Source organism: Lontra canadensis, unplaced genomic scaffold (assembly GCF_010015895.1).
Source record: "Lontra canadensis isolate GAN:19392208 unplaced genomic scaffold, GSC_riverotter_1.0 scaffold146, whole genome shotgun sequence".
Taxonomy (NCBI): Eukaryota; Metazoa; Chordata; class Mammalia; order Carnivora; family Mustelidae; genus Lontra; species Lontra canadensis.
In genome coordinates this window covers 1,509,374-1,536,976 of record NW_022631140.1, presented here as the reverse complement: position 1 = coordinate 1,536,976, position 27,603 = coordinate 1,509,374, and the positions used below count along the sequence as shown (strand labels likewise).

The 27,603-nt window shown below is 43.5% G+C and overlaps 1 protein-coding gene across 2 annotated transcripts in view; it reads left to right on the top strand.

Annotated features, from left to right (window-relative positions):
• Positions 1-27,603, top strand: part of PRKCB (protein kinase C beta) — a 322,491-nt gene that overhangs the window by 199,410 nt on the left and 95,478 nt on the right. For both annotated transcript variants that reach the window (XM_032843947.1, XM_032843946.1), the window contains exons 6-8: positions 14,974-15,130; positions 16,327-16,461; positions 27,386-27,482. In XM_032843947.1, coding sequence (XP_032699838.1) covers positions 14,974-15,130; positions 16,327-16,461; positions 27,386-27,482 — 389 coding nt within the window. The remainder of the gene's footprint in view (positions 1-14,973; positions 15,131-16,326; positions 16,462-27,385; positions 27,483-27,603) is intronic.

Genomic DNA, 27,603 nt, shown 5'->3' with positions numbered 1-27,603 from the left:
CTGCTCCATCCAATCCTCTATCCGTCCGTCCATCCGTCCATCCATCTATCCATCCATCCATCTAGCCATCCCTCCCTCCCTCCCTCGCTCCAGCCAATCCTCTATCCCTCCATTCATCCATCTACCCATCTGTCCAACCCTTCCATCTATCCATTTAGGAGAAGTGAATCCAGCAGGAAAATCTCCTTCTTTTAGTGCTTCTGTGCCATTGAGGATGTTTGACAGCCCCTAAGGGGGAATATTCTCCTGTTGGGACTCCTCCTAACAGATGTTTTCTTCCCCCATCGCCCCTGTATGACGGTTGAAGAAACAGAAAACTTATCTTCACATGACAGCCCTTTCCTCTGACTGCCCCAGGGAACATGGCATGGGAATATGGCTTCGAGGTTTTAAAAAATCCATCGGATTCCATGATTCAGTGATGTGGTTAGTGTAGATAGGGCTCTTCCACCAAAGCCGGGAGCCCGGGAGAAATGAGAAAGTCTGCACCATTCCTCCACGGAAGGGAGGTAAACCCGCCTGCCTTGAGCTGGGTAGGCTTTTGTCCCAAGCGTCTGGAAATTCAACCCATCGCTTAGAGAGCAGATTGCGGGGCTTCTGGCCCTTGCTGCTTGGGATGCGTAAAGCTGCCGATGGTCAGTTTTGATTGAACATCCAAATGAAGCTGCCAAGTAGCGACTCTGCAGCTCCAGGGGCCCCATGTTAGTATTTATGTCACATCTTTAGAAATAATCACATCGTGGAGCAGTGCCCAAAGCCATGTCAGCAGCCGCTGCAGCCGAGGTTTTGAATGGCCCCCACCTGGCGCTTCTGCAGTATTTACTCAGCGTCAGGGCCCGGGCCCGGGCGGGAGCGGGAGCGGGGGCGGGGGTGGGGGTGGGGGCCGCCCAGGTGCACCATCATGCTTCTCATCCTGAGGATGAGGGTGAAGAAGCTGTAAGCCTCAGCTGTCCATGTTGTCTCTGAACTTGGGGTGTGCGGTGGTCTCCGAACAAGAAACAGAACTAGCGGGGCGCCTGGGTGGCTCAGTGGGTTAAAGCCTCTTCCCTCTGCTCAGGTCATGATCCCGGGGTCCTGGGATCAAGCCCCACATTGGGGTCTCTGCTCAGCGGGGAGCCTGCTTCCTCCTCTATCTCTGCCTGCCTCTCTGCCTACTTGTGATCTCTGTCAAATAAATAAATAAAATCTTTAAAAAAAAAAAAAAGGAAAGAAAAAAAAAAAACAGAACTAGCTTATTGGATGTCTTACAACCATCTGTCCTGGGCATCCGCAGAGACCCCCAGGGCCAGCCTGAGGGGAACAGATGTTCATGGGGGCAGGGTTTCTTCTTGTTTTTCCAAGCTGGTCTGAAGAGCACCTCTTCTGTCTGCATTGGATCCTACCGCCCCGGAGGGACCTGGCAGTGATACTGCCCACCCTTTGGGGAGTACCGGCTGTTCAGAGACTGGGCTTGTGAAACCTCGAGGGGGATCCAATCAGAACCTCCCTGGGAAGGCGGGTGGTCTCTGGACTTCAGGGGTGAGACTGTATAGAGTCAGGGGCTATAGAACAGCCCTGGGAGTTGCAGGACCCTGAGTGATCAGAGAAATATTTGTAGGGAACAGGTGATACTGAATTGAGCTCAGGGGCTTAGAACTGCCCGGTTTTCAGGTTTTTGGTTCCAAGGAGAACCTAGTTACAGAGCACAAAAGTTGCATGGTTTTGACCTGCAGACTCAGAACCTGGGGGAAAGCAGCTGACTGAATCTTGGAGCCTCCAAGTAGTGCCCAAACCAGGTAATTAAGAATAACATGTACAGGGGCGTTGGGTGGCTCAGTCAGTTAAGTGTGTGCCTTTGACTCAGATCATGATCCCAGGGTCCTGGGTTCAAGCCCCACATGGGGCTCCCTGCTCTGTGGGAAGCCTGCTTCTCCTTCTCTCTCTGCCTGCTTCTCCCCCTGCTTGTGCTCTCTCCATCCATCTCTCTCTCTCATTCTCTGTCAAATAAATAAATAAATCTTTAAAAGTGAAAAGAATAATGTGCACAAGACTGGCCTTCCATTAAGCAATGAGTCCTTTCAGATTTAGAGTAACATTTTTTTTCCTAATTAAAAAAGTAATTCATGTTCAACTGAGACCATATATTTAACTTCTCCTTCATCCAAATCCCCACTGAATGACTAAGAGATTAAAAATGGGAAAAATTTATGAGGTCTGCAAACTAGAAAGAGAGTGTCAGTCACACACCAGGACCACTGGGGAAATTCTGTAGGATACAGTTCAGACAATACTGCCTAATTTTGTCTTTTCTTTTCCGATGTCTGAGCCTCTTAATACCTTCCTATTATGTAATCGCATTCATTCGTACTCCCAGAGTGATGTTAAATTATAGTGGTGGGTGTTCTTAATTTGATTGTGGTCTTAATGGAAATGGAGATGCCTCTAGTGTTGTACTAGTATGTGTGATGAAGGTCTTTGATGTATATATTATACCAAGAAAAGCTTCCATCTATTTCCATTTTTCTAAGGATTAAAAGAAAGAAGGATTACTGAATTTTGCCACTTTCCTTTTGTAATTTTTATAATTTTCTGGAGTAATTATATGTTTTTCCCCTTTGACCTAGTTTTATAGTGAATAATAATAGATTTCTTAAACTCTGAAGGGTTTTGTTTAGAGAGTATGTGTTCAGACTTGAGATTTTAAAAGATCACTTTGGGGTGGGGCATAGAGGAAGGGCAAGCTGGAGCAAGACTGTAGTCAAGAAAGTAACTAGAAGGATATTAGTTTTATCAGGAAAGAAAAAAAAATGAATGCCCAAACTACAGCTAAGTGAGTGACTGCTGTTTCCTAACCACTTATCATCTGCTAAGGACAATAGTAGGCACTTTACAGGCTTCAAGTATACCTGAATAATGACAGTAATCCTGTGACACAATTATTGCTGCTAAGGTGGTTTTTTTATGGATAATAAGAAAAGCTCCGGGGGTGCCTGGGTGGCTCAGTCAGTTAAGTGTCTGCCTTTGGCTCAGGTCTTGATTCCAGGGTCCCAGGATGGAGCCCCGCATTGGGCTCCCTGCTAGGGTGGGGAGTCTGCCTCTCCCTGCTCTTGGTCTCTCTCTCTCTCTCTCTCTCTCAAATAAATAAATAGAATCTTAAAAAAAAAATAAGAAAGCCTCAGGTACATGAAATGATAAAGAGGTAGCATGGACAGTATGTAGTCCTAGGTGAGGTTGTACCAGGAAGAGGAGACCAGGGTGGTTTCCAGATTACTCACTTGGATAGTTGGGTGGATGGTTGAGCACTCATCAATAATGGCATTGAAAGAGGGGGAGCAGGCATGGTCATGGGAGAGAACATGGAGATAATGAGTATTATCGGACATTTTGAGTTAATGTACTTATGAAACATCCAGCACTAAATATACATTAGACAGTTGTGTATAATGTTCTATAGCTCAGTAAAGTGCATTTAGGTAGAAATTAAGATCATGGGAATAGAGGCCCATGGGAAAATACAGAAATTAAAAAAAACAAACTTGTATATAATCCATGGTTCAAAGTTGGAATCTCAAGGAAAGTTAGAAAGTATTTTGAGCCAATGAAAATATAACACATCAAAATTTATAATATCCAGATAAAGAAGTGTTTGAAATGAAATTTATATTGTGGAATTCTACCAAACATTTAAAGAAGAAATAGTACTTTTTCTTCTAGAAAAGAGAAGAGGAGGAACACTTCCTAATTTATTTTATGAAGCTAGCATTACCCCGATACCAAAACCAGACAAAAATAGTACAAGAAAAATACAGAGAAATATTCCTTATGAACATAAATACAAAAATCTTCAACAAAATAAATCCAGAATTATGTAAAAAAAAAAAATACATCCCAACCAGGTGACTTTTATTCTGGGAATGCAAGGCTGTTTCAATAATAAACAATGTAATCCATCATATTAATAATCTAAAGAGAGAGCACACAAACATATCTGTTGATGCAGAAAAATATTTGACAAAACTTAATATCCACTTATGATGAGAGTTCTTGGTGTCATGGAAATAGAAGGGAGCTTCCTTGACCTGATAAAGGACATCTACAGAATATCTACAACATGCTTCATAGTGAAAGACTGCATGCTTTCCCCATAAGCTCTGGAACAGGGCAAGGATGTCCACCGTCACCACTCTAGTCAATATCATACTGGAAGATCTAGCCAGTGCAATAAGACAATAAAAAGAAATTTAAACATTGTAAATACAGATGGAGAAACACAGATTGGAAAGGAAAACAGAAAACTGGCTGTATACACAGAAAATGTGATTGTCTATGTAGAGAATCCAGAAGAGTCTACCAAAAAACCTTCCAGAACAAATAGGTTTAAATAGGCTGAAGGACACAAGGTCATACACAAATTGTATTTCCATATATCAACAGTAAACAATTAGAAACCAAAACTGGAAAAAAAAAATTTATGGTAACTCCAAAATAAATGAGATATTTAGATATAAACCTAGCAAAACATGTCTTGGTTCTGTATGCTGAAAAGGACAAAACACTGAAAGAAAGAATATCTAAATAAATGGAAAGACCTATTATGTTCATGGACTGGAAGACTCAGCATGTCAGTTCTTGCTGATTGTACTATAGACTTATTATCTGTTTTAAAATGAAGAATGAAATCGGAAGATTGAAATTCCTCAATCTTAAGGCTTTATTATATAAAGCTTCAGCAATAGAGCAGTGTGGTTTTGGCCAGAGGATAGATCTATGTGACTGGAACAGAGTAGAGGTTTCATATATACCTACACAAATATGGCCCATTGATTTTTTTTTTTTAAAGTAGAAAGAAAAAAAAAAAACAAAATGCAGTGAAATAGAGGAAGAAGAGTAGTCTTTCAACAAGTGATGTTGAAAAGATTGGTCATCCATATGCAAACAAAATAAACCTTGACCTTTACTTCATACCTTATATTAACTGAAAATATGGGGTGCTTGGGTGGCTCAGTTGGTTAAGCGTTTGCCTTTGGCTCAGGTCATGATCCCACGGTCCCAGGATTGGGCCCTACATCGGGCTCTCTGTTTGGTGGGGAGCCTGCTTTTCCCACTGCTACCCTATCCCTGCTTGTGTGTAAGTTCACTCGCTCGCTCTCTCTGTGTCTGAAATAAAATCTTTTTTTTTTTTTTAAGAAAGAATTAACTGAAAATAGACCATAGCTCTAAATGTAAAGTGTAGAGATATACAACTTCAGAGAGCAAAGGAGAAATTTTTATGACCTGGAGTTAGACAGAGTTCTACTTGACACTAAAAACATGACTCAGACAAAAATGATGAAGTGGACTTCATTCAAGTTGAAAAAAAAAAAAAAGAAAGAAAGAAAGAAACTTTTGCCCTGCAAAATACACGGCTGCAGAATGAAAAGGCAAGCTGGAAGCTGGAAGAAAATATTTGCGAATCACATCTCTGACAGAGGACTTATATCTAGAGTAAAGAATTCTCAGATTCAGAAGTATGAAAACAACAGCCTCACTACAAACAAACCAAGGACCTGAACAAACATACCACCGAAAATGATGTAAGGATGGCAGATTCATTCATGAGAAGATACTCACTATCATTGGGCATTAAGGAAAGGCAAGTTGAAGCCACAATGAGATACCCCTACACCTCTATTAGAATGGCTAAAATAATAACGATAATAGATATTCTGAATACAATGGGCTAGCAGGGGTGCAGAGCAAGAGGGACTCTCGTTCATTGCTGGTGGGAGTGCAAAAGGCTGCAGTCCCCCTAGAAAACTTTTTGGGGGTTTTAGATACATTTACCATAGGACTTAATGATCCCACTCTTAGCCGTTTACCCTTGAGAAGTGAAAACTTGATGTTCGCACAAAGACCTGTGAATATTTATAGTAGCTTTCTTCCTAATCACTCCAATGTCCTTCAGTGAGTGAACAGATAAACAGTGGTACATCCATACAGCACGGTATGACTCACTGATAGGAAGAAATTAACTACTCATACATGCAATTTGGATGACTCTCGTTGGCATTACGCTAAGAGAAGCCAATCTCAGAAGGTTGCATATTATATGATTCTACTTATATACTGTTCTTGAGAAGATCAAACCATAGTGATGGGAAACAGATAAGTGGTTGCCAGAGGCTGAGAGTGGATGGAGTTTGTGACTACAGAGGGGCAGCACAAGGGATTTTTCTGGGGTGATAGAACTGTTCTGTATCTTGGTTGTGTGATGGTTACATGAATCCATACGTGTTAAAATTCACAAGACTCTATACCGAAAGAAAAAGTCTTCACTGTATGCTAATTTAAGAAATTAAATCAATGCTATAGACAGAAAGTAAATGGATAGAAGATGGATGGAAGGAGGGAGGGAGGGGGAGAGAGAAAAATAAAGGAAAGGAAGGTAGGAAGGAGGAAATAAGTCAGTATACAGAAATGAAATGGAGTGGGACAAGAAGTCATGAGCAACAAGAGTATCCATGCTATGACACCAGGTAATTTATCTGTTTTTAAAAGATTTATTTATTTGGGAGAGAGAGAGCGATCACATGTGTGTGCAGGGTGGGGGCCAGAGAGAGAGGAAGAGAGAAACCTGAGCAGACTCCCCACTGAGCACAGAGCCTGATGTGGGGGTTTGATCTCATGATCCTTAGATCATGACCTGAGCGGAAACCAAGAGTCAGATGCTTAACCAACTGCACCACCTGGGCAGTTGATACCAGGTAACTTAAAACAGTAAATTAAAATACACAGAAACAGGGGCGACTGGGTGGGTGGCTCAGTGGGTTAAAGCCTCTGCCTTTGGCTCAGATCATGATCCCAAGGTCCTGGGATCGAGCCCTGCATCGGGCTCTCTGCTCAGCAGGGAGCCTGTTTCCCTTCCTCTCTCTCTGCCTGCCTCTCTGCCTACTTGTAATCTCTGTCTGTCAAATAAGTAAATAAAATCTTTCAAAATAAATAAATAAATAAAATACATAGAAACAGTGAATGCAGGAATGCCTACTGGATAAAATATAATCAGTAATATGGAAACAAATTTAAGGGGTGCTCTCAGATGGTGGAGGAAGGAGACCAAGAAATGAAAACAGTCATGAAAAAATGATAGATGTAGAGGACAAACAATATTTATCCAGGGGAAAATGGGTAACAGATGTTCCTGGAGAAAAGACGAGGGCAAATGGAAAAGCACCCATATCCAAAGTAGAGTTCAGGACAAATAATGAACTGTACAGAAAGAATATTTTAATTGTGAAAGGTACGCTCTAAGACTGAAAAGTGGTCATGAATCTCAAATAACATAGGGTCAAAATACATAAAGCAGAAACTAGTTGAAATGAAAGAAGTATACAGAAATACCATAGCAAGAGGGTCTTAAAACATGCTTTGTTAGTCTTTGACAGATAAAACAGGTAAAATGAAAAAAAAAATGCAACAACATAGATATAGATGACTTAGATAATTAGAGTAATTCTTAATTACCTCTATCTTAATGAGACAATCACCTTCTTTTCTTTGCACAAAATTGGCGATGTGTGAGCTTGCAAGGGAATGCCGTCAAATTACTCGGCCCACAATTCCATTAAAAACTAAAAATCCACGACAAAAACATATGAGACAGAAGATCACAGGGCGACTGAGAAGGAATAGGAATCTATGAGAGCCTTAAGAATAGGCGCTCCTGATGTCGCTTCTGCAGAGAATGGGACAGGCAACTGATTAGGGATGCCAGGGTGGACAGGAGGTGAGGAGGACCAAGCTGTGGTTGGAGACCAGGAGTGTGTGTAGTGGCCCCAGGCCCCCACATATGATGGTTTTCTGCAGGGACGGTCTCTGTGCCATGTGTCGCTGCTGGCCAGAGGTACCTACAGAGGATGCTGTTGAAAAGGCAAGAGGGTCAAGGTGTGGAAGTCCCTGGCCAGAATGACTCCATATGGGCAGGTGCAGGAGAGAAGTCATACCACAGCAGTGCACAGATGCACCAGAGCCAAGGAAAGACTTGAGGGGTCAGAGGATTCAATGAGATCGACAGAACTGGGGTAAAGGGAGTAGGAAACTAAGAGGATCAAAGGTGGTCGGCGAGGTTGGAGGAAGTGAGGCTCCAGGTGCCTGGTTCGGGTTGGAGAGGCAGTCCTAACAGAAGAGGGAGATGGGTCGCATTTGGTTTCAGATGATCTATCATTCTCTTAGTACCTCCTCCAGATTGGTTTGTATGAAGACCACATTGGAGGAATGCTCTTTCAGCCTGGAGATGTATCTGGTTTGTTACATAATTTGATTTGAATTCTCCCTAAGGAGAAAGGGAATCAGTATTTGTTGAGCCTCGGCCATGTGCTTTGGATTCCCCTTGAACGCTCTGTCCTCTGTAATTAGGGTCACCATAAAATCCACCATCTAAGGCGGAACTCCTTTGAGAGTTAAGGGACTACAGGGACAGACTGAGGCTGTCTGTCCTAGGCAAAGGGGGATGAATGGTCCCTCTAGCTACCATCCACAATCCCACTGAGTTATCTGTGGTTTTACCTGCCTTTTGGAGACGGGGAGAACCAAGGGTCAGAGAAGTCATTTAACCAAGATCACCCAGTTAAGTGAGAGTCAAGGCAGAGGTAGGATTCAAACCGGGGTCTGTCTGACTCTGAAGTCTGCGTGTTGCTGATTTAGTTCCCGATTTCCTCTGCACTAACGCACCACCCTCGTTTCACTTGCCGTGACTTGACAGGCTGTCTTCTAGACAGACACTGTGACGGTCCCAGCTGGAAGTCTGTCTCAACACAGATAATTAGATGTGTGATAACTGTACCACTGCCAGCAGTGACAGGAAGCCAGCTGTTTCAGGAGCCCTTGGCCACAAAGTGCTAGGGGTGACCTCGATGCTGTGTGTGGGTACCCAGAGACCCTGGGTTGGCTCGCTTTGGGTTTAGAACCTATCAGATGAGGCCACAGGGGATGGCCAGTTAGGATGCCTATGGGAAGGGGATTCTGATGGATCTGAGGCTCACCAAAGCCAGAGCATCGGAGAGTTTTGGGGTTCGAGGAAGTAACAATGAATAGGAATTGAAGGGACACAGATCCAGGGGTAGACTTTGGAGTGAAGGGCCACAGAAGCTTGAAACTTGAGAGAGTGTGGCGGGCAGTGGGGAGGGATTGGGGGTTAACCAGAGACCCAGGTAAGCTGTCAGCCACTGGGGGGGGGGGCATTGGAATAGGAGAGGAGTAGGGCAGGATAGCAAAAATAGGTTGATGGCGCTCTCTCTCTCTCTCTCTTTTTTTTTTTTTTTAACATGTTGAGTCTCTGCTTGCATCCCTGCTGTGATCTCAGGGTAGGTGCTGAGGGTGCCCACCTAATCTCAGTGAGGTAACCCCCATCTCTGTGTTGTTCACTAAAGGTTCTGTGATCCAAATCATGAGTTTTGGGGCCTCATTCTGCAGACCTAATTGTCCTATGGTCTTTGGAGAACAGGATGAGGGTCCCTGAAGGCCAAGGGCAATGGGTTCTTAGAGGTCGGAGATGCACAACTGAGTTGTTTTTTAAAAATTTAGTTTAAGCAATGCCATTAATACAAAAATGCTTTCTCTTTGTAATAAATTCACAATGTGACAGATTAGGTCAAAGTCTATTTTGCCCACAACCTCCAAACCAAGTTTCTTTAACTCTTCCTCAGATATAATCATTACAGTAAGTCAATTTGGGGTATATCCTTCCAGGTTCTTTTCTATATATTTAAAAATCATATGTCACATTGTAGAAAATGTGTTGTTGTTGTTTTATTTGTTTAAGTTTTTATTTTAATTCTAGTTAGTTCACATAAAGCCTAACATTAGATTCTGGTGTACAATATTGTGATCCAACACTTCAAACAGCACCTGGTGGTCGTTCGAAAGTTTATTGTACTTTTGTCTTGAAGATTTGGAGGGCCCTGATTTTCAAATCCTTTTATTTTGACATAATCTCAAAATTACAGGTAAGTTGCATGACTAGTACAAGGAACAACCATATCCTCTTTACTTGATTTACCAAATGGTCATATTTTGCCCCATTTTTTTTTATCATTCTCTTTATGAAATATTTTTATAAACGTATATTTTTTTTCTCTGAGCCATCTGACAATAAGTTGGAGTCTATGGTTCCACTTTGCCCTAAACACTTGAGTGTGTATTTCCTAGGAACGAGAACATCCTCTCATATGAGCATGGCACAAGTGATCCGAACGTATCAGGAAATGTATATTGATCCAATGCTGTGATTTATTCATAGCGGGGAATCTGCGTTGCCACAGTCGAACCACTGGTGGGCACATTTTTCTTAAAAAAAAAAAAAAGAAATTTTGTATTGTCACCATCTGTCTTCACCTGGCCATTTTGTTCACCATGTTCGTGCATATAGAAGGTCCCTGTGATTAACATGGGATAGTGTTTCTCAGTGTGGCGATGCACAGATTAGTCCCCTTCTGCTGTCGGGGGGGGGGGGGGGGGGGGGGGGGGGCACGCAGTATTTCCTACACTTTGCCGTTGCAGACATCCTCAGGCATAACTGATTGTTAGTGGGCATTGCTCTGAAGAGCTGTTGTGTGACCACGGAGGGAGGACAAGTGAGGACTCATGATGCTGGAAGAAGTGCCTTTTAAAGGAGTTGGTTATCTCCCACAATGTGTGAGATAAAGGCTTTTCAGCAGCATAACTATTCAGATTTCTCTAATAAATAGTTGTGTTTTGGGTGGTTGCAGGGGGGCGGTGAGTGGGTCAGGGGAAAGAGTAGAAGAGTTCTTGAAGAACAATTCTTAGGAGAATTGTTCACAGTAATGCTGCCTTTTTATGGGCCCAGCACTGTCTTAGGGAGCTTTCAGCTGCATGCAGAAGGCCTCGTTTGCTCCGAGGACCCTTTGATGGAAACAGCCAGCCCTCACCCCCCTCCTGCGTCACATCCAAGGCGAGCAGTGTTCTCTGGATCAGGACACTTTTCTTCTGTACATTGAGCACACTTCCACCAGGGGGGGAAGGTTGCTATTTCTGCTTTGTGTGAAGCATTTTGTACCATCTGGGCTGGCTGGATTTCAACAAAGATAGTAAAGAAACATTTATCAAGAAAAATCAAAGTCAGTCTCGCCAAGTGTGGTCTAGAGAGATTTGCTTCCTCAGTACGTTGTGGCTGGGAAACAGGACTCTACTTTGAAAAGCTTCAGGAGGGTCAGGCCTCTGGGTTTTAGCCTGCAGCTGCTGTCCCCAGCTCACGACGTGATGGTTTCGGGAACGAGAGCTCTTGAGATGTGAACACCAGCAGGTTCAGAATCCATTTCACTCCATTCCTCTCTGCATCCCCATCCTCTTCAGTAATAGACCCAAAAGGACAAAAGAGGAAGAAAAGATCTATAAGGGCTGGGGAAGAGATGGAGTCCTACCTCGGTCACGGATATTGGGTTCAGGAGAAGCAGAGGCCCAAGGAGAGGTCATTCTCAAAGCATTCATTATAAAGATTGGCTCAAACTAACATGCACTTGTCCCATCAGGAGCCCTCGGAAGGAGCTATGAGCTCGTAAACTTACAGTAGAAGAAAGTTCTGGTGATGGTGCTGTGGTGTCAGCTCATAACACGGGGAGTAAGGTGGGAGGGGGTGTGGGTCTTGACAGAAAGAAGAGATGTGAGCCGTTCCCACTTGCACATGTGTTGCCAATCACCCAGACAGACAAGTTCCTGGCACGGCAGCGCGCCTCAGATCATGTTTTTATGCAGCTTACTCCGTGATAGATGTGTCATTACAAGATCCCAGCCTAGAAACAGGCACATGCTCTTTTCCCTGGAAGCTCAAGAAATGGGAGAAAGTAACAGTTGGAGATTGTAGTCTATGGGAAAGATGCATGGGGATCTTAAATTATATCATCCGGAAACGCTTTGCTTAATGTCTGCTGTATGGACCAGCTGCAGCAGTATCACCTGGGAACATGTTAGAAAAACAAGTGAGCAGCTCTCCCTCCAGAGTCACTGAATCAGAGAATCCATCGGTAGAAGTGGGTCCCAGGGATATGGACCTCACAAGCCCTGTGGGTGACTCTTAGACACACTAAGTTTTGAGGAAAGCCCTGGAAGAGTTCAAGTGGGAAGGTCAGATGCATAGTTCTCAAAGACGAAGACCCAGACGTCCATTTGGAAGTGGTTAGCTCTTCTTAATAAAAGGGGACAAATGAGAGGGGACACTGAATATGTGTGATAATAATAATAAAATAGCAAAAGTAGAGCTGGCATTTATTGACTATTCCGTGGGAGCCAGGTTCTGAGCTGAACATGTATGTTCACATCCTATTATGCTCTTACAGCAACCCAATGATGTATGTATTTCTCCATCTCCTGGGTCAAGAAATGGAGGTCCCAAAATGTGATGTAACTGCTAGGTACGATGCAAAACCTGACATCTCGTAGCCTTGTATCCACTACACTATGCAACCTGACTATGGACTCATTAGCCGTCAACCATGCTTTGAATAAATTTGGGTTTCTGTATTCCTGGGGGACAGGAGCAACATCTTATCCCCATGTCCCCAGTGCCTAACAGAATGCCTAATTCCTCACAGGGACCTGCTTATTGAACTTAACTGAGTCAAAGTCAAAGAAGAAAAGTTCTTGCTTTTGGTGCAAGAATGAGGTATAACCTGAACGAGAATGGCATGGAGCGAGATAAATGGGCTGTGGATAAATGGAAGGAAAGGTCATAAGCTAGAGTGCAGAAACACACTGGTGCAGAATAATTGTCAGCTGACCCCCTGGGGCCCTTTGTCACTCTCCTGGCAGTCCACCCAGCCCTTTTTCCATCTCCTGTATTCAGTCCCAACCCCTTCCTAGTGACAGGGTCTTAGACGAGTCAGCAAAGTCTGACTTACCCCCGCCCCCAACAGCAATGGTGAGCTGATTGGGTGTAGGAAAATAAAGAGAAGATCTATGAATTTAACTAGGGCTGGGTTCCCCCCCCCACCCACCCAAATAAATAAAATGGAAAGAAAGAGGAACAAGAGAGTTGAGGGGGTTTCCAAGCGAGTGATTATAATGCATTATGAACTCTAGGCTGGGAGTGAAATAAAGGCAAGAGGGAATAGGGAGAAGAGTCAATAAAGATGGGATCAACAGACTGACTGTTGGTGTAAGATTGGTCACAATGGGGTACTAGGGTTAATGAACTGGAAAAATAGGGAGGGGCATTGGCTTGTAAGGTTTGCGAAGTGGAGATTGAGAAAGTGGTGTGATTTCTGGGATGATAAACTCCAGTTATCATGAACTGTGATAGCATGAAGCGAAGGTTATAGGAGGTGAGGGGATGCTTTATCCCCTACTTTCTAATATTCTGTTTCTATTGTATTATTGCACTTATGGAACACTCAGAAAAAAATGTTGAACTATAGCTGGGGTCATGGATGTCTATCGCCTTCCTGCCTTTAAGGGGATTACATTTATCCTCAACTATGGCTCTATTATTTCAGATAGCTTTTATCCTGGGAAGACAATTTCCTGCTGTTTGTAGCTAATTGCAATGATCCAATGGTTTTCTCCTTTGACCTATACATATAATGAATGTTTTAATAATAGATTTTCTATGATTGAACCGTCTTTGCATTCCTGGTAAGTGTCATTCTATATTGACCTTCTGGCAGATCGCTTAATTCAATCTGCTAATGCAATACTTTGGATTTTTCTATCATAAGTGAGATGGTTGGCACCGTATACTTATGACCCATACAACTCCCATTTTCCCATCTCCTTCTCATGGCTGCCTATGTAACTTCTTGTGTCCCTAGGCTGGTGTTGTGTCTACACTACTGACCCTCTGCTTCCTTTCTTTAAACCAGTCTTTTTTTTTTTTTTTTCAGGAATTTTTTTTTTTAGATTTTTAAAATTTATTTATTTGACAGAGAGAGAGAGATCACAAGTAGGCAGAAAGGCAGGCAGAGAGAGAGGGGGAAGCAGGCTCCCTGCTGAACAGAGAGCCTGATGCGGGGCTCGATCCCAGGACCCTGGGATCATGACTTGAGCCAAAGGCAGATGCTTAACCCACTGAGCCACCCAGATGCCCCTTCTTTAAGCCAATCTTACAGCCTGCTTTACTGTGTTCCTCGTTGAGGGTGGAGCCCACCTGTCATGCTGTGGTATTTTTCCAGCCTTCTGTCTGGGTGGAGGTCATGAGAGCAACTCTTTCTCTTTCAGCTTTTGCTTTTTGAATTGAGGTAAAATTCACATAACACAAAATTAACCATTAACCATCTTAAAATGTACCATTCACGGGTGCTTAGTATATTCATGGGGTTGTGCAACCATCACCGGTATCTAGGTCCAAGAGATGTTATCACCAGAAAAGGAAATCCCTTACCTGTTTCATAGTCACTCCCCATTCCCCCCTCCCTACCAGCTCCTGGCCGCCACCGGTCTGTGTGTCTGTGGATTTCCCTCTTCTGGGTGTTTCCTATCAGTGGAATCCTACAACATGTGACCTTCTGCGTCGGAGTGCACAGGTGTTCACAGCAGCACTATTTGCGTGAGCCAAAGTGTGGGAACAGCCTCAACGGCCACCTGATTAATGGATAAATGGAGTTCACTCTGCCCATACAAGGGGACAATATTCAGCCATAAACGTAGCGCTGATCCGTGCCACAACATGGATGAACCCTGAAAATATTATGCTCGGTGAAAGAAGCCAGACTTTCTTGTTGGCTTTGTGGAACACAAGCTTTGAGAGCATGTAGCTAATCTTGGGGGCCCAGCAGGCAGAGCAGTGGGGAAGTCAGAAGTCAGTGTCGAACTCATATCGGTTAAGAGGTTGACTACATCTGACCCATGCATCTTGCTTTGCGTGCTTCTTAGCTGTGGATGACCCTAAGTCACATCTCCTATGAGACAAGTGTGATGCCGAGGACTTGTCCACAGGGTCTCCGACCCTCGCTGGCTGATGCTTAAACATGACAGGACTATTAATGCTGAAATTGCTTTTTCTCTTTTCAGTAAGAGATGCTAAAAACCTTGTACCTATGGACCCCAATGGCTTGTCAGACCCTTACGTGAAACTGAAACTGATTCCCGACCCCAAGAGCGAGAGCAAGCAGAAGACCAAAACCATCAAATGCTCCCTCAACCCTGAGTGGAACGAGACATTCAGATTGTAAGTTAGAATTATCGCCGCCCAGCGTGGGCGGTGGGGTTCACCTTGTGGGCCACAAGCATTGGGGAGGGCCCCTCCCAGCTTCCATTTCATTTCTCCCCTGCCTTCCTCTCTTTCTCCCTCCTCCCTTCCCTTACTCCCCCTCCATCTGCATTTTTGCACTGCAAGCCAAGTAAAAATTAGAACTTATTTTTTTAATAGAGTTGAGAATGTCTGTGGTGTGGGGAGTGGGTGGGATAGAAAGTAGTGTGATGTGTTGCTAGGTGAAGGCAAGTTGTGGGAGAAGTTCTGGTCTCAGAGAACAGTGGGACGTAACCCATAGGGTGTGGTGATAACCCCTGTGGGGCTGAGTCTGGGGTATGGATGTGCTGGGGCCGCAGCCCGTCAAGAGTCCTCTGCTAGCTTCCATAGTGGATCTTCCCGGGCCAGTGCTCCAAGAACCTGGGGTCACTTTTTGAGGCATCTGGGCCCACAAGGGTTAGTGACGTCAACTAGAGTTTATGGAGCATATCGCGGTTGTAAAAAACACGCTAGTGAATGATCTCAGTTCATTGGCCATTTCATCTCTATTTAACCAATGGGGCTTGACAACGTTAAAAAATGTGCCCAGAGTCCCCCAGCAAATGTGGGGTCATTCTGTGGGGAGATTCTGAAGTCTGACACCAGAGTCTGTGGGCCAAAAGCACGATTCCTTGTGGGAGCCCCATCCCCCTGTTCCCTCTCTCAGGGTGAAAGTGGGGGCACACCTCAGCCTCCATCAAGGACACACCTCAGAACAGCTTCCGCCAACCAGCACCAGCAAGACTGCTTCATCCACGTGTGTCCTGAGTCTCATGCCAACTCACGTGTGTGCAAACACTCATGCAATTATGTCATCGATACCCAGAGTTCTTGTTGCCACTTTGTCAGTAGGGTTTCCCGAACATACCGAACCCTATTAAGACATAAGGAAGCGGCTAGAACTGTATCTGGCGGCGCTGGTCCAGGTCCTTCCCCCCTGGCGAGCCACGGGCTGCGGGACTTGAGCAGCCCTCCCTCCCTGGGGAGCTTGCCTGGGATGGAAATGGAATATGCAGCTGGCAACAGCTTGTAATCTTTTAAAAATTCCCACCTTCGGGCTTTTTCCTCTTAAACATTTCATCTGCTTGAGAAATCATGGTAAGCCTCTCTGACTTCTCTCTTCTTGCTCTTGGCAGCCAACTGAAAGAATCGGACAAAGACAGAAGACTGTCCGTGGAGATTTGGGACTGGGATCTGACCAGCAGGAATGACTTCATGGGATCTTTGTCGTTTGGGATTTCCGAACTGCAGAAAGCTGGTGTTGATGGCTGGTAAGCAGGATTTTGCTTTGAACGCTGCCATACAGCTTGGTGCATCGAATGGGGGAAGAAGGATGTTTTCCTTTTTGTCCTAAAAGTGAGATACTAAAACGGAGTCACAGAGTGATAGCTGGTAGATTGGATCTGCCTCACGGATATGTTTTATTCGGTCCTTGTACTTAAAAAAAAAAAAAATCAGTTCCTAGTATTTTCAAAATCTGGACATTTTCTATAAAAATCTGGACTTCTGGGGGTGCCTGGGTGGCTTAGTCGCTTAAGCATCCAACTCTTTTTTTTTTTTTTTTTTTAAGATTTTTATTTATTTATTTAAGAGAGAGAGAGAGAGAGCATGAGCAGGGAGAGGAGCAGAGTCATAGGGAGAAGTAGGGAGCCCGATGCAGGGCTCGATCCCAGGACCCTGAGATCATGACCTGAGCCGAAGGCAGATGCTTAACTGACTGAGACACCCAGGTGCCCCCAAGTGTCCTACTCTTGATCTCAGCTCAGGTCTTGACCTCAGAGTCACAAGTTCAAGCCCTGCATTGGGCTCCATGCTGAGCATGGAGCCTACTTAAAAAAAAAAAAAAAATCTGGACTTCTGGCTTGCAAAGCCAGAAATACCTGGATGTACTGAGCCCAGAAGGCAATAACTGAGAACAGGTGAGTAGTTAGTTAATGCCTTCTTTAGACAGGACATGGATTTTCTGTTTGCCCTAGTCTTCACCATTCCCTATTGCTTTACATCTGTCTAACTTTACACAGTTTCATGTCTTGACTGGCCCCCATGGGCACTAAAGTGGCTCTTACAATGTACCCTAAAAGTACACCCAATCTTTTGTCAGATTCCAGCTCCATAGGAAAATACTCCCTCGTTGGGACCACTTACCAAGCCTGGCCACAGAGGTGCTGGGAGGTTGTGTCATGGTCAGCTGCAGTGTGTCCTTTGTTCTGCAGTTTTTGTTCCATTCCCTTCTCCTGGCAAAAAATCCTTGCTCAGTAGTCCCAGCAAAGAGGCCGGGTGAGCTCCCTTGGCAATGGTTGGTTTCACCATCATCTGAATAAAAGGAGTCAGAATACACAGTCCAACCTGGCACCATAGCTTTGGGCAAAGCGGGCATTATTGGCTGCTCTTATCTCTTTAAGAGAAATTGTCTCCCTTATAACTTCATTCAGGACGTTTTCAGTTACAAGTGAAAGAAAATAAAAAATCAGACCCATTTAGCAAGGAAGGGAATGCATCTCGAGGACCACACATCCTCCCCATTGCTCACCATACAACCTCCTTGTCTCTCGTCCCTGTTCATTATAGACTTTGTTGTTGTTTTTTAAAGATTTATTTATTTATTTAAAAGAGAGAGGATGCAAGCGGGATGTGGCAGGGAGGGCAGAGGGAGAGAGAGAATCCCAAGCAGACTTCCCACTGAATGTGGAGCCCAATGCGGGGCTCGATTTCACCACCCTGAGTGAGATGAGACCAAGAGTTGGACGTTCAACCGACTGAACCACCCAGACATTCCTGTATTTATCACAGACTTTTATTCAAATCGATTTTGAGTCTCTCTCTAGTCTCTTCTAGTCACTAGAGATCCATCAGGTATAAGACAGCCATGCCCTCATGGTGCTTAACTTCTGGAGCAAGAAGAAATGACACCAATAACTACTCAATGACAACATGATGACAGATGGGAAGGAGGATGAAAGCCATGTGGGTACAAAATTAACAGTAGTAATAAGGTGTCTTAAAGCACAGACCACAAACGGTTAACAACAGAATTCTCAGAAAAAAAATTAGGTAAGGAGCATCTGTCACAATTTTTCCTTAGCTCACGAATGGGGAGACCAGGAACATGAATGGCTGATTCCAGAGGTTTGAGAAGCTCAGATTGGTAGACCAGGAGATGCAGGAATGCTGAAGTCCCTTTGTACGTTAGAGGTACAGCCGACTGCCAAACGGGATGACAAAATCACAGCCTTGGGCATGACCCATCTACGACTAGAAGAACTGCTTTTATTCTTCTTCTTCTTCTTTTATTTTATTTTATTTAAGATTTTATTTATTCATTTGAGAAAGAGAGAGACAAAGATAGCAACAGAGCACAAGCGGGGAGAAGGAGAAACTCCTGGCTGAGCAGGGAGCCAGATGTGGGGGCTTGATCCCAGGACTCTGGGATCATGACCTGAGCTGAAGGCAGACACTTAACTGCCTGAGCCACCCAGGTGCCCCTTTCTTCTTCTTTTTTAAAGCTTTTATTTTTAAGAACCTCTACACCCAACGTAGGGGTTGAACTCACCACCCAGAGCTCAAGAGTTGCACACTTCTCCGACTAAAGCCAGCCAGGTGCCCCAGACGGGCAGAACTTAGAAAAGTTAATGATTGTCTTTGCAGAGCTGGGAGACCATGTGGGCCTAACTGGCTTGTGGATTATAAGTAACAGTTCTAAGTAATAGACTAATCGGTAATAGCGGGGAAGGAGATAACTATTTAGAAAATGTCCTTGCATGACAGTAAGGGGTCACACCGCCATCTTTTTACCGTTTTTCCATTTCACACAGGCACAGAAATTCTCCACCAAATACTAGCAAACCAAATCCAATAACACATTAAAAAAAAAAAAAATCATTCTCCATGACCAAGTGGGATTTATCCCAGGGATGCAAGGGTGGTTCAATCAGCGGGATATATCACATCGACAGGAGAAAGGATAAAAACCATACAATCATCTCGATAGAGGCAAAAAAATAAATAAAAATAAAAGGCATTTGACAAAGCACGACATCCATTCATGATAAAAAAAAAAAACTTGGGTTAATTTTTCTTTTTAAATATTTTATTTATTTATTTGACAGAGATCACAAGTAGGCAGAGAGGCAGGCAGAGAGAGGAGGAAGCAGGCTCCCTATGGAGCAGAGAGCCCGATGTGAGGCTCGATCCCAGGACCCTGAGATCATGACCTGAGCCAAAGGCAGAGGCTTTAACCCACTGAGCCACCCAGGCGCCCCTTGGGTTAATTTTTCTTAACATATGGATGATCTGACTTTGTGCGCTGCCATTAGCACTAGTGACAGACTGCAAATTCCTTCCTCTTGAAGTCAGGCGTAAGGAGGTTAAGGATAAGGAATGTATGATCCCCCGGGGGGTTCTGAGTGAGACGGGAGAGTGAACATGATAATAATAATTACTAGAGCAATAGCTACCACTTAGTGACTCTTAGCTGCATGCCAGGCTCCAGGCTGATCACTTTCCAGGTGTTCTGGAGTCACACATTGATACCCAGGATTAGCCTCTTTATTTTCTGTAATGTACCCAGACTTTCTTAGGCACTTTAGTGACCTCCTGGTGGTGAGAAGGGGACCCTCTTGCCTGTGGTATGCCTTCTGGGCTTGACTGTTGCAGCCCGGCTGATCCTGCCTGGTCCCTGAACCCGTGCCCATGAGGTTGGACGGGTCCCCCCCGTCCTCCATCCCCCCTCTCCCCCAGTTTAGAACATCATTTCTGGCCTCCTGCTGGAGTCCCAGGTCTTGGCCTGTTGCCTCTAGTTGTGAGGTCCTTCACATGGTGTCTTCTTTGTCCCACTCCCCAGGCCACCTGTGTGAGCCCTCGTTTCTCAGCCTCCTGCATGCGGGCCAGGAGTGCTGTCCGAGTGATCCCTATATCCCTGGCCCATGTGGCCCCCCACATAGGTCTCTGCCCAGGGCAGAGAAGGACAGGCCAGGCCCCTCTGCTTTTGCCCTATCCTTGCTCACTTCTCGTGGTTCCTCAGTCCCGAACGGGCAGGGCTCTCTCCCACAGGTGCCTCCCCTTCCTGGTCTGGTGCCTGCCCTGTCTGCTCCCTGGAAATGGCAGAGGGCAGGGGGAACGAAAGGACTGAGTCCAAAATATCCCCGCACGTACACATTATCATCCTTCAATTCTCCCACCAGTTCTGGGCAGAGCGTCGTTCCTGGGATCAGAGCATTCAAGCAATGTGTGAAAGGACACACAGCTCGTATGTGACGGTGCTTGAGTTTGGGTCCAGGTCTCTGGAATGCTAGGGCTGAAGCACGTGCCCTCCCATTCTGCCTCCTGGTACAGGGGTTTGGCAGAGGCCTTGAAGGTAGATGGGAGGCCTTTGACCTTGGCTGTCCTGAGGGGATGGATGCTTTGTGACTTCAGGTGAATCCGTTTACCTCTCTGTACTCCAGCCTTCTCAGCTGTTAAGATTCCATGAGTCAGGGCTAATTGTAGCATCCCCCACACCCCCCCAGGCGAGTTGTGAAATTGTGTATTGGAGGGAACTTCTGCTAAATAAAAGCCCTCTTTGGGTTTTGCAGATAAAAGTCCCCCCCAAAAGATTCAGGGCCAAGACATCTGCGAACCTGTCTTGAACGTAAATGGAACAAATTCTAGACATTTGCATTCTTGTCCTTGTGGGCTCTTGGGTGAGTTCCATGCCATCTCCGAGACTCAGTTTCCCCATCTGGCAGGGGATGAGCTCTCCCAGCTCTTCTGTTGTGTGGTAATTGAAGACCACGCAGCAGAAAGGGGCAGCTGTGCAAGCTCCCAGATGTGGCGTGCCAGCCTCAGGCCCCTCATCTGCTGCTTTGCCACCAGCCCCGCGTCTGTCGTCAGATCCACTCCTTTGTTTCTAATTTTATTTGTTTTTGCTATCTCCTTTCCTTCCTCCTTGTTTTCCAGGGGTTCATCTGTTTTGCTGTGGTTTATTTTTCTGCAAAGAATGAGTTTACGAATCAGTTCTGTGTTTGGCTCTTCTTCTCTGTGGGTTTGTTGGGTGGTTGCATGTGAATTTCAGATGAACATTTTGCTAATTTATTTTCCTTCTCTTAACGGGCTCTGCTCTTCAAGAATAAAGAACAAGCATCAGAGGGAATAAAGATTTCCTCTGAGCTGTGATATGCCGCGTTCTAGTTTTTGCTGCTTGCTGAAGGTCTGCACTTGTGTTTCTAATTTCCTTTAAGCGTGCTTTTATTTGGGCATTTTGGAAATCATTTTGGTGTTACTTTTTGTTTCGTTTTTCATTATTAATGTCAAATAGCAGTGTTAGTACTTTAAGGTCAGAAAATATGTCCTCTTCTCTCCTCTCATCTCCTCCCCTCTCCTCTTCTCTTCTCTTCTCTCTTTTTCTCCTTTTTTCACTTTCTTTCTCAATTTAGCTTAGTTTGGTATTACTGAATGTTCTGTGGACACGTCCATAAAAAGATTACATTTATTACTCGTAGGTCATGCATTTCAGTGTTGATTAATTCCATCTTACTATCCAGATCTTTGTGCCTTCCTATTTTTTAAATTTGTTTCATCTGACCGAAATGCACAAGGCTCATTGAGTTTCTCCCAGTAACATTTTTCTGAATATCTTCTTTCATTTCTGATTTTCTTTTTTTTTTTTACTTTATATGTGGCATCATTCTTGATTATATAACTCTCCAAGATTTATTTTATTTTATTTTATTTTTTAAAGATTTTATTTATTTATTTGATAGAGATCACAAGTAGGCAGAGAGGCAGGCAGAGAGAGAGGAGGAAGCAGGCTCCCTGCTGAGCAGAGAGCCCAATTCGGGGCTCCATCCCAGGATCCTGGGATCATAACCTGAGCTGAAGGCAGAGGCTTTAACCCACTGAGCCACCCAGGCACCCTTCTCCAAGACTTGTTTAAAAAAAATGACTTCTATCAACACAAAATTATATCTGTTGCAGTTAATACTCCTTGTCCATGATTTTGGCTTATTGCTGATATTTCTTCAGTGAATGTACATGGCAAGTACCTAGATGCTGAACCTTTGGGTTCGTAGAGGTTTCTTTTTATTTGGAGAACAATACACAAAGTTAAAAAGAAAATGAGTAGTAAAAAATGGCATGTTTGAAGCTGATAAATGCTACAGAGAGGGGCGTTGGGTGGCTCAGTCAGTTAAGCATCCAACTCTTGATCTCAGCTCAGGTCTTGATCTCAGGGTCATGAGTTCAAACCCCTTATTGGGCTCCACACTGGGCATGGAGCCTACTTTAAAAAAATTAAAAATAAATGTTATAGAGAAAAATAAATGAGAAACAGGGATAGGGAATGCAGGGGGTGGGAGGAGAGTGATACTCCAATTTATGTAATATAATTCCCAGGAAAGGACTCACTGAAAAGATGACACATGGCAAAGAGCTGAAGAGAGCTGAGGGAGTGAACTTGTGGAAGTCTAGGGAGAGATTGTCCCAGATGGTGAGAGCAGCAAGTGCAAAGGCCCTGAGGCAGGAGTGCACCTATTAGGTCTGAGGGTCAGTGAAGTGACCTGTGTGGCTGGAGCTGGTTCTCCAAAGGGGTATCAGTGGGGAGCAAGGACTGGCAGGATGAGGGGTGCTCACCAGATCCCATGGGGGCCTTTTAGGAACTTCATCTTCTTCCCAGAGTAAGTGGAGTAGCCAAAGGATTGAGGACATCTGATTGACCTTTCAACCTGTCTTCTTTGGTTGCAGAGTGGTAAATACTTCTTGCCTAGTGGATCCTGCCCATTTTTTTTATGTTAAATCTCAGTCCTTTCATTTGGTAGAACATGTGGCATGTTACTGGATTGAAAAACAGCAACAACAACAAAATAGACCTAAATTCAAAATTCTTTATTCTTTTCCGTAGGGAAATGTTTTAATGCTTATGGTCATAATTGCTGCATTTCCAACATGGAGTTTCTGATTCTGAGGGGTTTTTTCCTTTTCCATTTCATTCTTTTCTTCTTCTTGTGAAAAGACAACTATTAATATCATTGTTACCTTAAATTTAGGTTTCTTTAGGCTTTGTTACTACTAATAATGTCATTTTGGTCTTATTACAAATCCTACCCCTCCACTGAAAAAAAACCTAAGGCTTTGGAATCAGATTTCCTGGGTTAGAGTCTCTGCTCCTCCATTTCCTAGCTGTGTACCCCTGGGCAAGTTGCTTTGCCTCTCTGTCTCCTTTCCTTCATTTGGAGATAACAGCGGTATTCATGTCATAGGGTTGTTATGATACTAAAGTAGTTACTGTAAGTAAAGCTCCCAGTGTCAGGTGAATAGTAATTACTCAGTAAGTATTAGCAATTATTGTTAACTGAATAATTATTAGAAAAATATAAATAAGAAAGCAAAATACTATCCAGAATCCCATTGTCCAGGGATAACCTCTGTTGACATTAAGAGGGTTTTTTTGTGTGTGTGTATGTATTGCTTATGTGTGCTTGTATGTGTCTGTGCTCCTGTGTGTGTATCTGAAACAAAAAATGAAAACTTACTGTACATACTGTTTCACAGCCCTCATTTTTCATTTAAAAATGCATTATAAACACTTTTCCTCATAATTCAGTAACCTTGGGCAACATCATTTTCATGTGGCCTGTTCTATAGATCTGCCTCAACTTACAGAATCATATTCTTTTTTTTTTTTTTTTTCTTTTTGAGGGACAGAGAGAGTATGAGAGGAAAGAGGTCAGTGGGAGAAGCAGAGTCCCTGCAGAGCAGGGAGCCTGATGTGGGACTCGATCCCAGGACTCCAGGATCATGACCTGGGCCAAAAGCAGTGGCTTAACCAACTGAGCCACACAGTAGCTCCCAGAATCATATTTTTACTATAAGATGTGTAGTGCTTACCTAGAAAAATAATTCTACAGTAGACATACTTGCAGCCAAACCTTTGTGCAAAGCTTTAATTTTTTCCTAAGAAATTCCTAATCCTGGAATTGATGGCTTTGAGAACATGTGTATTATTAAAGTGTTTGCCAAGCCTTTCTGCAATTTTTTTCAGTTTACATTCTCACTCTCAGTGCTGCGTGGTACTTTTCATTTTACCCACATTTGTCAACATCTGGTATTGTAAATTTCAAAGATATAATGCAAAGATGATACATATTTTTTACTAATTATACATATTTACAGAATTCCATTATCATATATATTTTGTTACTAATTTCATTGAATATTTTAATTTATACATTGCCAGTTGTTTGTATTTATAAATGACTATGTCCTGATTGTTGCCTGTCATTTTCTTATTGAATACTAAGAACTTTTTACATAAGATGGATCATAATATGTCTTTCCTGATACATATATTGCTATATTCCCTCCTTTCATGTTGTATATTATTTTTGGTAATATACATTTTTCTTAATGGTATACATAAAGCATTCAGTTCAACTCTGATCAATATAATAAATATCACGTTCAACTGACAATAGAATTTCTTAGGGTTCCCTAATTGTTATCTGAATTAGCCATCTTAGTGTTCATGGTCTCAAGTGGATTTTTAAATCTAGTAATTACATTTTCCTTCTGAGAGTAGCCTTTTCTAATCTCAGATTTTTCCCTTTTCAAAGATGCATTAGCTTCTTGAATCTCATTAAAAGTATGAACTAGATATTTTTTAGAATTTTCTCTCTTTTGGCAGTAGTTCTATTTCATGGGAGATACTTAATCTGATTTCTCATTGTTTCTTTATTTGACTGAGTTTTTCATACATCCTGTTATTTTTCTGTATCTGCCCATCCTTAAAGGTGGATGAGCTCAAGAATGATGAGTGTCCCAGTTGTAATTTTTCAAAATCAGATGAAGGGAGAAAGGAGTCTTTGTAGTTTTTGGAATTTTTCTTTGTCAGAACAGGGATCCTGTTCCCTATAGCCGTTTTGGAGAGATCCACAGCTGGAAACAGCTACACATCAAACAGTCAGCCCTACTGCCCTATATGGAGGCATTTCCCCCATGTTGGTTTTGTCCAACTCAAAGTTGGTAGGGGTCCCTGCTTCTCTTTTCTAACAGACATGAGTCCTTATTCAGGGCCATAGAGACAGTATACTGGCTCCAGCAGACATAGTGAGGGCACCACGACATGTCCCATCCTTCCTGAATATGAATCAGAGTGGGTGGCTGTCATCTAGTCCCTGGTGGTCTGCCCCAGGGTTGTTAGTGGGGTTCTGCTGGGGGTCCCGTTGACTAGTCACCGCTGGTTGGTCCCCCTTGATCAGTAGTTTCCAAAGTGGCTTAGACTATACATGGTTTAGATAGCACATGGTTAGGGCATTAGTAATACTGAATTGTACCCTGGCCAAGCTTTTCTTTGGCCAATGCTCCTTCCAACCTTCAGATTATCATAAAGAGAAAGTCTCAGTTGGTATTGCCGTACCCTTAATGTTCTTTCACTTGCGCCGCTGGCGGAGCTCCCATTTTAACAAGGAGGGGCAGGCATAAGTCTCAGAGCCTTTGGTAAACAATGCCATCTACTTGGACTTGGGTAACTTGATTTGCATAAGTTTTTTTTTTTTTTTTACAGTTACTTTCTACTTGTAACCTGTTGGCTTCCTTTTCAAAGGGAATATGCTATTTAAAAAGGAGACGATATAATGAAAACCATGAAGTGGATCATAATATCCAGATTTAGCAAAATCCACAAAGGCGAATAATGTTTGCCAACCACTGCTCCATGTTCTCTTACTTATTACTTTAATTTGTACGAGTTCCTAGACACTACTGTGTGGATAGCACCCTTCTTGATTGCCAACAAAAATACAGATGTTCTCTTATTTTTGTATTTCTTTTGGAAAATGGGCAGAGGACAATTGAGTTTTTTTTTTTTAAGATTTATTGACTTATTTATTTATTTGATAGGTAGGGAGGAGCAGAGGGAGAAGCAGACTCCCCGCCAAGCAGGGAGCCCAATGTAGGGCTCCATCCCAGGACCCTGGGATCATGACCTGAGCCGAAGGCAGACGCTTAACCAACTGAACCACCCAGGTGCCCCAAGGACAACCGAATATTAAATGTGGATGCATAGAAACGCCAATTATCACCTCTGCTTTGAATCTCTTCTCCTCCTATTTTTAGGAGCTGTTGAGGAAGTTTTGTGAATGGAGGAAAAAATCATTATGAAATTTGTGGATTTGAGTTAGGAAGTCTTTCTTGGGGAGTGAGGAGCTCCAGGATATTTTTCCCCTCTAGTGATTTGGATGTCTTTGGAATGTCCTTTCCTTTCCCCTCTCTCATGTTTCCCTTTGAGTAGATGGAAACATCTTTGTGGTCAAAAACACACTGAAAGCCATCTTGTTTATTAGGATAATGTCAATATCTGTAATGATGATGATGATTTATCATTTGCTAAATGCCAGACACTGTGCTTATCATTTTGCATGAGTCACCATATCTTAGCTCCACAGTAATTCTATGAAAAAGACTTTTTTTTTTTTAAATAATCTCTGTGTCTAACGTGGGGCTCAAACTCATGACCCTGAGATTAAGAATTGCATGCTCTATTGACTGAGCCAGCCAGACGCCCTTGAAAAAAAAAAAAACTCCTGTTCCGATTTATAGATGAGAAAAATTGAGCCTCAGAGAGCCTAGCTAGCTTGTCCAGGGACCCATGGAGGCAAGGGCAGAGGGGAGATTTGAACCCAAGCAGAGTTTGACTCTGGGGCTTATGTACATACCTGTGAAAGGATGCTATTTCTCAAGGGGGTCATACCGGGCACTTGGGGAAGGCATCTGCAGAGAAAGCCGCATCATGGAGACAAGGAGGTAGTCATCCAAATGCTGCTGAGAGCCAGGATGCTGGGAGAATGTGCTAAGAATCCACTGACCATGGGAGATCGTCATAGCATTCTTTCAGAATAAGAAGGCACGTAGCAGACAGAAGGTAGGTAAAAACATAAAGCACTGAGCGACTGAATGAGAGAACTAAGAAAAGTGTATGTGTGTAAGATGAGAAACAGAGCCAGAGCCAGAACATTGCATAGACACAGAATATTCATTTTTTTCTGAAAACCGTGGAATAGTTACAAAAACACATAGCATACCTGGCTATAAACACGTACATGCACACCTCCCCTAACACATTTTTTTAAGGTAAATCTGTCTATAGTCTTCCTTTTCTTATTGTAACCGACGAAATAATATCAAGTCAGGTCATGGACTTTGTCTTGTCTCCCTGTCTCCCTTCAGGTTCAAGTTGCTGAGCCAGGAGGAAGGCGAGTACTTCAATGTGCCTGTGCCGCCAGAAGGAAGCGAGGGCAATGAAGAGCTGAGGCAGAAATTCGAGGTGAGCTGTGTTTCTTTCTACGCCAGTGCAAACTGCTAGAATGTCTCATATGCCTCGTATGCTGTGTCTCCGGTTATGGAAGGCCTTCTACCAAGGCCTTTCATGACTCTGTGCCTTTGCA